Source organism: Myxine glutinosa, chromosome 1 (genome assembly GCF_964187855.1).
Source record: "Myxine glutinosa chromosome 1, kmMyxGlut1.1, whole genome shotgun sequence".
Classification (NCBI taxonomy): Eukaryota; Metazoa; Chordata; class Myxini; order Myxiniformes; family Myxinidae; genus Myxine; species Myxine glutinosa.
Genome location: NC_136261.1, coordinates 104,859,781 through 104,872,249, shown reverse-complemented (window position 1 = coordinate 104,872,249; position 12,469 = coordinate 104,859,781). Strand labels below are relative to the sequence as shown.

The 12,469-nt window shown below is 43.1% G+C and overlaps 1 protein-coding gene across 2 annotated transcripts in view; it reads left to right on the top strand.

The window, feature by feature from the left end:
- Positions 1-12,469, top strand: part of PPID (peptidylprolyl isomerase D) — a 74,610-nt gene that overhangs the window by 51,088 nt on the left and 11,053 nt on the right. For both annotated transcript variants that reach the window (XM_078775693.1, XM_078775697.1), the window contains 5 exons: positions 403-525; positions 6,344-6,450; positions 11,889-12,036; positions 12,135-12,221; positions 12,418-12,460. In XM_078775693.1, coding sequence (XP_078631819.1) covers positions 403-525; positions 6,344-6,450; positions 11,889-12,036; positions 12,135-12,221; positions 12,418-12,460 — 508 coding nt within the window. The remainder of the gene's footprint in view (positions 1-402; positions 526-6,343; positions 6,451-11,888; positions 12,037-12,134; positions 12,222-12,417; positions 12,461-12,469) is intronic.

The following is a 12,469-nucleotide window of genomic DNA, read 5'->3' as shown; positions in this document are numbered from 1 at the left end:
CAAAAACTATACATAGCAGGATATCTCAAAACGTTATGGACGGATTTGGAAGGAACTTGTTGGACAGGTTGTGTGTGTGAGACAAGGAAGAATCGATTAGATTTTGGTGAAGATTCGGATCCGGATCCAGATCGTATAATTTTTTAAAAGTGATTCTTCACCATTGAGTGATATGGCCAACCAGGCGGAGGTATGCTCTCTACTGAGTGCATTCTCGTTTTATATTGTTATAACATTGGCTCTTCATTAAGGGTTAGATTTCTACAATAACAGCTGCGTTGAAAAGCGGAATTGACATTGAAATAAGCTGTCATTTGTGACTTAACTCGTACATCACCCCTCTCCCACCACCTCCCTATTTGTTCCCCTTCTAACCACAACCACAACCTTGTTTTTTGACAGGCCTGTCTCATAGGTGACTGTGGCCAATTTCGTAATGGAGAGGATTGGCGTGTTGTACCAAATGATGGTACAGGTGATCAGTATCCAGATTTTCCAGAGGATTCGGACATTGATATAAGAGACGTATGTACCTCATCACCAGTTGTAAAAAGCTACCCAAGCTTGTAGGATTTCTCAACATGTCTGCTTTTTACATCCTACCATCAGCTTTAGCACACACAAAAATGTACGCATTCTATCCTTGAGAGTTTCAAGTCAGTATGGCTCAAAGCCTGTTGCTCTTGCTGGTTTTTTTTTTATGCCTCCACCCCCGAAGGTGGCCAGAGGCATTATGTTTTCGGGTTGTCCATCCGTTCGTATGGGCTAAACCTCGTTTTTCACAACAACATGTCCAATTGAGATGAAACTTTCAGGGTAGGAGTGACACCCATGTAGAATGGCATGGCAGCCATCTTGGATTAAACGCACATAGATAATTATTTCTCGGAACCCGCTGAATGGAAAATTTTGAAACTTGACACATTGTCAAGTACTCCCAATGGGGAACAAAAACATGATTATATCAGTGAAGTGGTATACCAGCCCTAAATGTTTTAATTGAACAAGTTATCCTAAAAATCTGAAATTGCATGCACATGATATATGACCCATCTGTATTGAAATACTGAATTTATATCATAGTTCACATGGTTTGGTAGCCATGTTGGATTCCCAAAAAAAACCTAAAACCTAAAAAAAAAAAACCTAAAGCCTTAAAAAACGTCTTCTCCCAAACCACCGAATCGATCGACTCAAAACTTTACGTGCGTCAACTAGGCATGGCGATTTAAAATTGACCACAAAAACATTGGTCACTGGTGTGATAGCCATATTGGATTGAAGCTAAATATTAAATAATTATATCTCTGAAACTGCTTACCCCTATGAGAAAATTTACAAATGTCATCGAACACCATTGTTGCGTTTACACTACATGGCCAAAGATATGCAGACACCCCTTCTAATTAGTGGATTCGGCTGTTTCAGCCACACCCATTGCTGAATGGTATGTATAATCAAGCACACAGCCATGCAATCTCCATAGACAAACATTGGCGGTGGGCCGTACTGAAGAGCTCACTGACTTTCAACGTGGCACCGTCATATGATGCCACCTTTCCAACAAGTCAGTTCGTCCAATTTTTGCTTTGCTAGAGCTGCCTAGGTCAACTAAGTGCTGTTATTGTGAAGTGGAAACGTCGAGGAGCAACAACAGCTCTCAGCCACTAAGTGGTGGGACACACAAGCTCACAGAATGGGACCGCCGAGTGCTGAAGCGCGTAGCACATAAAAATCGTCTGTCCTCAGTTGCAACACTCACTCCTGAGTTCCAAACTGCCTCTGGAAGCAACGTCAGCACAACAACTGTTCGTCGGGAGCTTCATGAAATGGGTTTTCATGGCTGAGCAGCCGCACACAAGCCTAAGATCACCATGCGCAATACCAAGCGTCGGCTGGAGTGGTGTAAAGCTCACCGCCATTGGACTCTGGAGCATTGGAAATGCGTTCTCTGGAGTGATGAATCACGCTTCCCCATCTGGCAGTCCTACGGACGAATCTGGGTTTGGTGGATGCCAGGAGAACACAACTGCCTGAATACATAGTGCCAACTGTAAAGTTTGATGGAGGAGGAATAATGGTCTGGGGCTGTTTTTCATGGTTCGTGCTCAGCCACTTAATTCCAGTGAAGGGAAATCTTAACGCTACAGCATACAATGACATTCTAGACGATTGTGTGCTTCCAACTTTGTGGCAACAGTTTGCAGAAGGCCCTTTCCTGTTTCAGCATGATAATGCCCACATGCACAAAGTGAAGTCCATACAGAAATGGTTTGTCGAGATTGGTGTGGAAGAACATGACTGGTCTGCACAGAGCCCTGACCTCAGCACCATCGAACATCTTTGGGATGAATTGGAACGCCGACTGCGAGCCAGGCCTAATCGCCAAACATCAGTGCCCGACCTCACTAGTGCTCTTGTGGCTGAATGGAATCAAATCCCCACAGCAATGTTCTAACAACAAGTGGAAAGCCTTCCCAGAAGAGTGGAGGCTGTTATAGCAGCAAAGGCTGGACCAACTCCATATTAATGCCCATGATTTTGGAATGAGGTGTTCGACGAGCATACAAAGGTGTGATGTTCGGGTGTCCACATGCTTTTGGTCATGTAGTGTAGTTTGAAAATGATGCGGTCGTAGGTCAAATGGTTTGGCAGCCATCTTGGATAGAAAAACGAACCTTATCCGATCAACATGAAACTTCACCAACGTGATCCCCTACCCATACATATGCAGAGTGTACATTTTTGATGTCATATGTCATGTGGTTTGGTGGCTATATTAGCTTGAAAGACGATATTTCAAAAACCTCCTCCGAAACCGCTTCACCGATGGATGTGAAACCTGTCATGTCTGGTAAAAACGTGATACTTGAGAACAGTGAAGGGATTAAAATCGAACCTGTTTATTTTTATGACAGTCAACGAGGGCATCTTCCCATTGTCACCGGCAGGGACTACACAGAGGCACATTGGTTTCGTGTTCGCATTGCTCTAGTTTCTCTTTGTGACTGCTTTTTATGGGAATTATAAAATATGAAGATTTCACCCTCTTATAAAGAATATATATATGAATATATATAATATATTATTTCACCCTATCTTGTGACACATTATTCTCAGACCATGTTACAATGATAAACTTCACAGGGTGTGGCAAGTCATGATATCCAGTACATATCCAGCAATAAAGCTGATTGGTCTAAACACTTGGTGGCATCTTGAATTTTGATTGAGCCAATTGATGTGAAACTTCACTTACGATGGACTGGGGTGCTTCAAGTTTGTGAAAGAAAAGTATCCAAAATAAATTGGCCAGCAAGAGTCAATCAAAAATAATCATTTTGACATTGAGTGTTTGATGTATTTTGATGGAGAAAATTGGGAGATATCAGTTATGGGCTATAGGGATCTGGAACATCAAAACAACAACAGGCATTTTAAGGCCATTTTCCCTGCAAGAGCGGGGGTTAGCCTTGCGGTCCCCATGACAATCTTCTCCATTTTGCCCTATTTTCTGCATCTCCCCTTGTTAACCCCCTTGCCCGCATTTCTTCTTCGACCATCTTTAGCCAAGTCTTTCTCGGTCTTCCCCGTCCTCTACTTCCTTCTACATTCATTTCCATCACTCTTCTCAACCAGTCACTTTCATCCTTCCACAACACATGACCAAACCATCTCAACCTGTTCTTCTTCACAGCATCAATCACAGGCTCTATTCCCATCATCTTTCGCAATTCATCATTTGTCTTCCTCTCTCTCAACGATACTCCACACATCCACTGAACCATTCGCATTTCCACCGTTTCCAGCCTTCGTTGCTGCTCTACGTTCATTACCCATGTCTCGCTCCCATAAATCATAACACTTCTCACACATGCAGCAATTTGCAGCAGATACCTTTCCCTTCAGTTTCAACGACACTCCCCTCCTCGTCAGCACGCCACTCAGTTCCCGAAACTTCTTCCATGCACATCTCACTCTAACAACCGTTGCCGAGTCTGATCCACCTTCCCCATTCAGCATGTCTCCTAGGTAACAAAATGTTTTCACACCTTCCAGCTTCACGCCGTCTCCAAGATCCAACTCAGCATTTCCTCCATCTGCAGCTCCCTCTGTGCACACCTTACACTTGAATGTAGCTGCCACACTGGTTAATGACCCTCTCAAACAACTACATTTTTGATGAACCCACTCAGCGCACATTGTACATCGAATGGAATTCACTCCGCCACCGTTCCTGCACACAGCACACGGCCACTTCCCAGTTCTTTCCACCTCACCACATGCTTTACCACTTGCCATCACCTTCGTTTTTCCGATATTCACTGTCAGACCTTTGTCTCCATACATTCCTTCCACTTGTTCATCTTCTCCTTCAGTCCATCCATACTTTCTGCAATCAACACCAGCTCATCTGCATACAACAACTCCCACGGTAAACCCTCCTTTAGGTTCCGAGCCAGCACCTTCATCACAGCTACAAATAGTAGTGGACTTAGTACCGACCCCTGATGCACTCCCACCTTCACCTCAAACTCACCACTGTTCCCGTCCTTCGTCCTTACAGTTGTGCATGCTCTTTTGAACATTGCCATCACTACTCTGATCAACCATTCCTCCACTCCTAACTTCCTCAATGCCCATGTCACGACTTCACGTGGAACCCTATCGAATGCTTTCTCCAGACCAACAAACCCAAGAAACAACTTCTTCCTCTTCTCCATGTACTTCTCCTGCAACTGCCTCACAATAAAAGCACGTCTGTCGTTCCTCTTCCTGGCATAAATCCAAACTGCATTTCGTCAGTCTTCACTTTCTTCCTTATCCTCCTCTCCAACACCCTTTCCAATACCTTCATTGCATGCTCCAATAACTTTATCGCTCGATACGAGCCACAGTCCAGAGGGTCACCTTTCCCCTTGTATAGAGGGACGAGGGTACTCAGTTCCCAATCCACTGGAATGTGGCCTTCTTTCACCACCAGATTGCAGATCTCTTTCATTCTCTTCACACCCCAATTTCCTGCTGCCTTCAACATATCTCCCACAACTCCCATCGGCCCTCCCGCTTTTCTACTCTTCATTGCTTTTATCGCTTCCTCAACTTTCTTCTCGGTTATCTTCTCTGCCGGTCCTAAAACTGGGGTACTCTCTATGTTGCCATCCCATTCATTCTCTGCATTCAACAGTATTTCCACATATCTCTTCCATCTTCCTTTAATTCCATCTGGGTCCACAACGATTTGTCCCACTTCATCCTTCAAGCAACTCACCCCCATCACATCACACCTCTCTTTCGCTATCTGCTTTGCAATCCTGAATACTGCTCTCTGACCCTCTTCCGAATCCAAGCGTTCTCCAAACATTTTCCTACATGCCTCCTGCGCCTTTGCTACCTCTTTCTTTGCAGCTTTCATGCTCTGCCTTTTCTGCCCCCATACCCTTCGCCTTCTGCCACTCCTTGAACTTCTTCCTCTTCTCGTCAATCTTCTTTCCAACTTCATCATCCCACCACCATGTTTCCGAATACCTCGGTGGTCCTTTTGTCCATCCACATACCTCACCAATGCCTCCCAACAGACTATCTTTCATTGACATCCAACCACTTTCAAGCTCAACCACATCATCCTCTACCATACTCAGCCTCTCTTTTAATGCCTCCCTCACTGTCACCTCTTTCAACCTCCACACCTTCATTCTCGGTTGGTACTTCACCCGCCGAGGTCTCCTCGCACCTTTCACCCTTATGTCGCAGACAACCAAGTGGTGCTGTGAAACAGCCTCCTCCCCCGGGATCACCTTTGTGTCCCGGAGATGCCCCCTATCTCGCCTATGCACCAGCAGGTAGTCAACGGTTGTCGTCGACCCACCTGACGTGTATGTAACAAGCTTATTATCCTCTTTCTGGAAGCGAGTATTACAAATCAACAAATTAACAAATCTGGAACAAATATGATAATTTCCCATCCATCCTTCCATCACAACTAAGATTGTGTCCATAGCAACTGTGACATTGATGTCCATTTCTACAAGAACTGAAAAGCTGCGCTCGAAGATCACTGATGGTTGGTTCCCCATATAGCCAATTGGTATCACTTGAAATTATGCCTCGTAATGGGGATTTTTATTTTATTTTATTTTTTAAGTGGGACACCACGGACACCAAGACTAATAAACACCTGACATCACAGAACTCCTGTATGCATAAACCATAGAAACAGCTTTTTGTGCATGAACACACAAGGTTATTTTGCAACCTAACAAGAAACCTGTTTAGATACAATAAAATTCTGCATTTTTTGCCAATATAAAAGGTAAAAGTGACTGTAAAACTGCTAACCCAGGTGGCTGCGGTTGTGGCAGTAGTGGAATTGGTGAAAGGTGTTGGTAACCAGCTCTTCAAGGCACAGAACTGGCGTGCGGCCAACAACAAATATGCCAAGGCTTTGCGGTAAGTGTTCGTAACTTTACAGCTGTTTGATTCTAAGCAGGGCTCAGTAATGCATTGGGGCCTTGCCTTTTACAATTATGTGTACATTTTTTTACCCACCTCCCCCTCAACTCTCTCTACCCCACGCCACATTCAAGAAGGGTTTACATGGTTTTTTTTTTTTGGTTCCCCCCCCCAAGGAATTGTTGTTGCGTATGCATATTTCGAAAATTTGTTCCCTTTTGAGAAAATGTTTTTGGGAAAAGCAAATTAATTGATGCCTTAGCATTAGCTGAATAAAAACGGTTAATTTTGTGAAAAAGTGACCAGATTATTCCATAACCTTCCACAGGTGATCAACATATATTTACAACGTTTCTTTACAAACATGCACAAGTATACTTGTGTGTTAGTTTGAGAATTACAGGTAATGTTAATTACGTAACATAGAGAGTAACCCAGTTACAGGTAATGTCATATGTTGTGTATGAAGTACGAAGTAATGTTAATTGAGAAAGCATTCTTATACAGACTTGGCATTTAATATGGAATATTTTTTTTGTGGGGGTGAACTTACTTTTCAAGATGTCTTAGAACCAAAAGTTCATTGGAATTATGTTAAAATTATTCTAGATTTTGTTAATGTGACCTTTAAAAGAAACAAAACCCACATTTGACATTTCGAAGCAAATAAATTGATCCTTGAAAGTGATGTAAACTGATATTGAACTCAATTCATGGACAGTACTGTGTTAAACCTCTGTACGTTTTCCAGAAGTATCTCTTTATTTTGCACATTAGCCAATTTTTTTTAACAAAAACAAAAGCTAAATTACGACTGGGATTACGGACAGTAAAATTACAGTTCAGTACTTCGTGTAACCCCCACGAGCATTCAGGAGAGCACGTACACGTTGAGGCATGCTGTTCACGAGATTTGCCAAGGTTTGGACAGGAATCGCTTGCCATGCAGTGACAGCCTGCTGCAATTCATGCACAGAGGTCGGCTGCTGGTCCAAGTGGTCGATTTGACGCGTTAATTCTGCCCACAAGTTCTCTATCGGATTCATATCCGGGGACATGGCAGGCCACTCCATATGCTCTACACCACGGTCAGCAAGAAAGTGTTGGATCATGCGAGCACAATGAGGCCGTGCATTGTCATCTTGGAAGACAAAGTTTCCTCGAAAGGCTGTACGAGCAAATGGAAGCAATGTTTCTTCCAGAATAGCCCTGTACTTGAACTGGTTAAGGTTTCCATTCAGAACAACCAGGTCAGTTTTGCCCCCTGCATGAAAAGCAGCCCAAACGGTCACCCCACCACCTCCAGCTTGGACTCTTGGCACTATACAATCTTTGTTGTAGGCTTCATGCACTTGTCTGCGCACTCGGACGCGGCCATCTTGACGATAGACCAGAAATCTAGACTCGTCACTGAAGATCACGTGATTCCAGTGTCCTGGCTGCCATTGACGGTGCTCTCTGGCCCACTGCAATCGGCACTGGCGGTATTGCCTGGTCAGGCGTGGCTTTCTTAGGGGACGCCTGGCACGATAGCCTGCTTGAACCAGTCGTTGGTTGACTAGCCTTCTGGATACAGGCACATTTGTCAGTTGCTGCCACTCAGCCCTAAGCCGATTAGCTGACTTGGTACGGCCATTGCGGACTAACCGGTGCAGCTGGCGATCATCTCTCCTTGTGGTTCTGCGGGGCCGTCCTGGCCTCGATATTGGAGTAGGGACACCCATCTGAGCTTTTCGTTTCAGGATCTTTGACACCTGACCTTGAGTGATGCCATACTGCCGAGCAATAACACACTGTTTCATGCCGTAATTTCGTAAAGCCACCACTCCATGACAAACAGCATTGTCGAGTTGACGGACCATCTCCAGAGGAAGCGGCAATAACTTTTGGAGACGTGCAGCAGTTGTTTTCCACTAATACAGAACGCAACAACCCTTGTATACCCGACTGTGAAGCCAATCATCAAATGCACCTGTCCGTACATTTTGCCACGCCACCTGTGATATAATCCTGTTGTTGACTTCTTGCTGCGACAGACAATCAGTGACATGGTTCTTTTAACAAATAAATCAACAAAGTGTAACATAAACTCACCAGATTGATATACTGAGTTAAGAAAGTAAACACAAGTCAAGAAAAAAAAAATTCCATATTAAATGCCAAGTCTGTATATTCTGTAAGCTTTCCTCATTGGTATGACTTTCTAGTGCTATTAGCTTTGGGTATACAAGGAAGGTAGATCGTAACACAAGGTGTTAATTGCAGTAAAATGATATGCCAGACATGCGGGATTAAACAGCAACTTCAACTAGAGCGAAGTCGATGGCGCTCCATCACAAATCCCCACACTTCCCAACTAAAGCAAAGTTGAAAGATGGCAAAACATTCTTCCAGGAATGACCCAATATGAAATTTTGAGCGAAAAAATATATATTGTTTTGACCTCTGTGACCTCAATTCCTTGCCCCATGGAGCACGAACTGCTGTCAAACCCAAAAAATCATTAGATAATTCATGCGGCCCCCAATGCTGATTGCATATACAAAGTTTCATTGGAAAATGTTTTGAAATTTGCCTGTAATTACATCTTTTTGGTATTTAACCTTTTGACTCTGCCCCAGGGTGACAGGGAGGTGTGGCCAAAAGTGATACTGCTTTCACACCTTGTTACGACGTTTGGTGAATTTCTGCACAACCCTTTAGGAGATAGCGTGATGGACAGACAGACGGAGTCGATTACAATATCCCCAGTTTATTTTTTAATAAGCATGCGAATAAAATTATATTGTGGGAATGGCAAACCCCTGCCTCATTCCTTCACCTCCCCCCCCCGCCCCCCCGCCCCACCCCTCTCCCCCCAAACCCCAACTCCTTTTAATTAAGTCTTGAACTGGACATTAGGAGAGAAACACTGGTGCATGGCTCAAGGTACTAAGTAAGTTGGTGCATCAGTCAAGTAAGTTGGGCTCGTGCCTGAGTGCCAAGAAAATAGTCATGAAACAGCTTCGTGTGCAGACCGCTGTACGGCATCACGGGAAACCGAACCACATAACAGCCAAAGCCAGGGAAGCAACCAGTAGCAATGGAAGGTGTGTGCAAGCCCCAATCAGGATGTATAAATTGAGTAATCCAGCTGTGTTGCTTCCTCAAAAGCACAAATAGCACTCCAGCAATGCCATAAAGAAAACCGATGCATCTTTCTCTGTCCCAAACCCCAAGACTCAATCCTTCGACCAACGTCAGTTGGCCTTCTTCTTCTTCTCACTTCTATTGTCTGCTGTGTTTTATAGTATCATCCTGTGGTGGCATTCCTGTGCACAAAAATATACATAAATTTCAGAATAAACCTCCATTTGTAAGCTCATATACTTTGAACATTCCCGATAATATCCAGTGGATGATGAACAAATCATTATCACTTTTAAAATACAGGTTGACATGTATCTTGAAAAACCTCAGACTTTAGGCTTGTACAGTGCCTTCAGAAAGTACTCATTCACACCCCTTGACTTTTTCACAATTTTTTTTTGTGTTACAGCCTGAATTTAAATTGGATTAAACTTGGATTTTTTTTTTTTGGCACTGATCTACATGTAATAACCTATAATGTCAGTGGAATTTCTTTTTTTGAGATTTTTTTTACAAATTAATTAAAATTGAAAAGCTGAAATGTCTCGAGTCAATAAGTATTCAACCCCTTTGCTATAAGACTCCAAATTGAGTTCGGGTGCATCCAATTTCCTTTGATCGTCCTCTAGATGTCTCTAAAACCTGATTGGATTCCACCTGTGGCCAATTCAATTGATTGGACATGATTTAGAAAGAAACACACCTTTCTGTATAAGGTCCCACAGTTGACAATGTGGGTCAGAGCAGAAACTCTACCGCTAATTCCAAGGAACTGTCCGTAGAACTCCGAGATAGAATTGTGAGGAGACATATATCTGGGGAAGGGTATAAAACAATTTATAGAGTCTTGAAAGTTCCCAAGAGCAGTGAGCTCCATCATTAGGAAATGGAAAGAATATAGAACATCCCAGACTCTTCCTAGAGCTGGCCGTCCGACCAAACTGAGCAACCGGACAAGAAGGACCTTGGTCAGGGAGGTGACCAAGAATCCAATTATTACTCTGACACAACTACGGAGTTTTTGGCTAACCCCCGCTCTTGCAGGGAAAAGGGCCTTAAAATGCATGTTGTTGTGTTGTGTACACAACTACAGAGTTCCTTGACTGATATGGGAGAACCTGTCAGAAGGACAACAGTCTCTGCAGCACTTCACAAATCTAGGCATTATGGGACAGCAGCCACACTGAAGCCACTCCTGAGAAAAATGCACATGATGGCACACCTGGAATTTACAAAAAACGCAAGTTTGGCAAAATATTGAGCATGAGGCAAAATATTCTGTGGTCTGATGAGACGAAAATTGAACTCCTTGGCCTGAATGCAAAGCGCTACGTTTGGCAGAAACAGAGCACAGCTCGTCACCCATCTAAACTAACACTATCCCTACCATGAAACGTGGTGGTGGCAGCATCATGCTATGGGGATGCTTTTCAGTGGCAGGGACTGGACGACTTGTAAGGATAGAGGGAACAAAAAATGGAGCCAAATGCAGGCAAATCCTTGAGGAGTACCTGCTTCAGAGCACCTGCAAAAGACCTTGGACTGTGGTGAAGATTTACATTCCAACAGGACAATGACCCCAAGCATACAGCCAAAGCAACACTGGAATGACTTCAGAACAAGAACGTGAAAGTCTGAGTGGCCCAGACAAAGCCCAGACTTGAATCCCATTGAGAATCTGTGGAAAGATTTGAAGATTGCTGTTCACCGACACTCCACATCCAGCTTGACAGAGCTTGAGCAAATTTGCAAGGAAGAATGGGAGAAACTCCCCAAATCCATATGTCAAAAGCTGATATAGACATACCCAAGAAGACTCGAAACTATAATCGCTGCCAAAGGTGCCTCTATAAAGTATTGATTCAGGGGGCTGAATACCAATGTAAATTAGATATTTCTTTATTTCATTTTCAATAAATTTGTAAAAATTTCTTATCTTTTTTCATTTTGTCATTATGGGGTATTTTGTGTGGATCGTTAACAATTTAAATTTAATCCATGTTAAATTCAGGCTGTAACACAACAAAATGTGAAAACGTCAATGGATGTGAATACTTTTTGAAAGCACTGGAAAGTGATTTTTGGGTTATTTTAAGATTTAGTAATGGCAGAGGCTACTGTGGCAGTTAATTTATGGATACAAAGTTAAAGTATGTACGATACTTAATATCTGGTAGGGGGAGGTCAGAAATTCCATCATATTTCCATACATAACAAAAATATGGACTTTTGTCAAAACAAAAAAGTCATGTCACGTCTTGTGTATTTCATGCTGCAGCCATTTTGTGTGTATATGTGGCCTGCAGCTATGTGAAAGCTTCCCAAGAGGCTTGCAGCATTGACGCAGGGCAGGTGAAGCGACTCGACAGCACTGCATTACCATTACATTTAAACATTGCAGCTTGCAAACTTCAGCTGAAGAGCTGGTCAGCTGCAATCGAGGAATGTAATCAGGTGAGTCGAATCTTGGAAGATAGAATTGACCCACCAAATAGTTGCATCCTTTAAGATTTGTAATTGTGTTTTCTGTTTCCTACTATTTTCCACGATAGGCTTTGAGGATTGACAGCAGGAATACCAAAGCGATGTTCCGCAGGGCACAGGCATTGCAAGCATTAAAGGAGTTTAAGAAAGCCCTGGTAATTTTATTTTTATTCTTCCCTCCATTTAATAAAAAGCTTACTTTCAGCATTCGCACTGCAGATGTACATATTTGGCAACAATTTTAACGAAGGCATTTTGCTGCAATGACTGCAAGTCGTCCATAGGCAGAATACAATCAAAACTATATTAAAAAACAGAAAAACTTCTTACTGGTTGTTTTGTGCTCACCAGGATGACCTGTGTACAGCTCAGAAGATTTCACCTGATGAGAAAGGTACGGGGA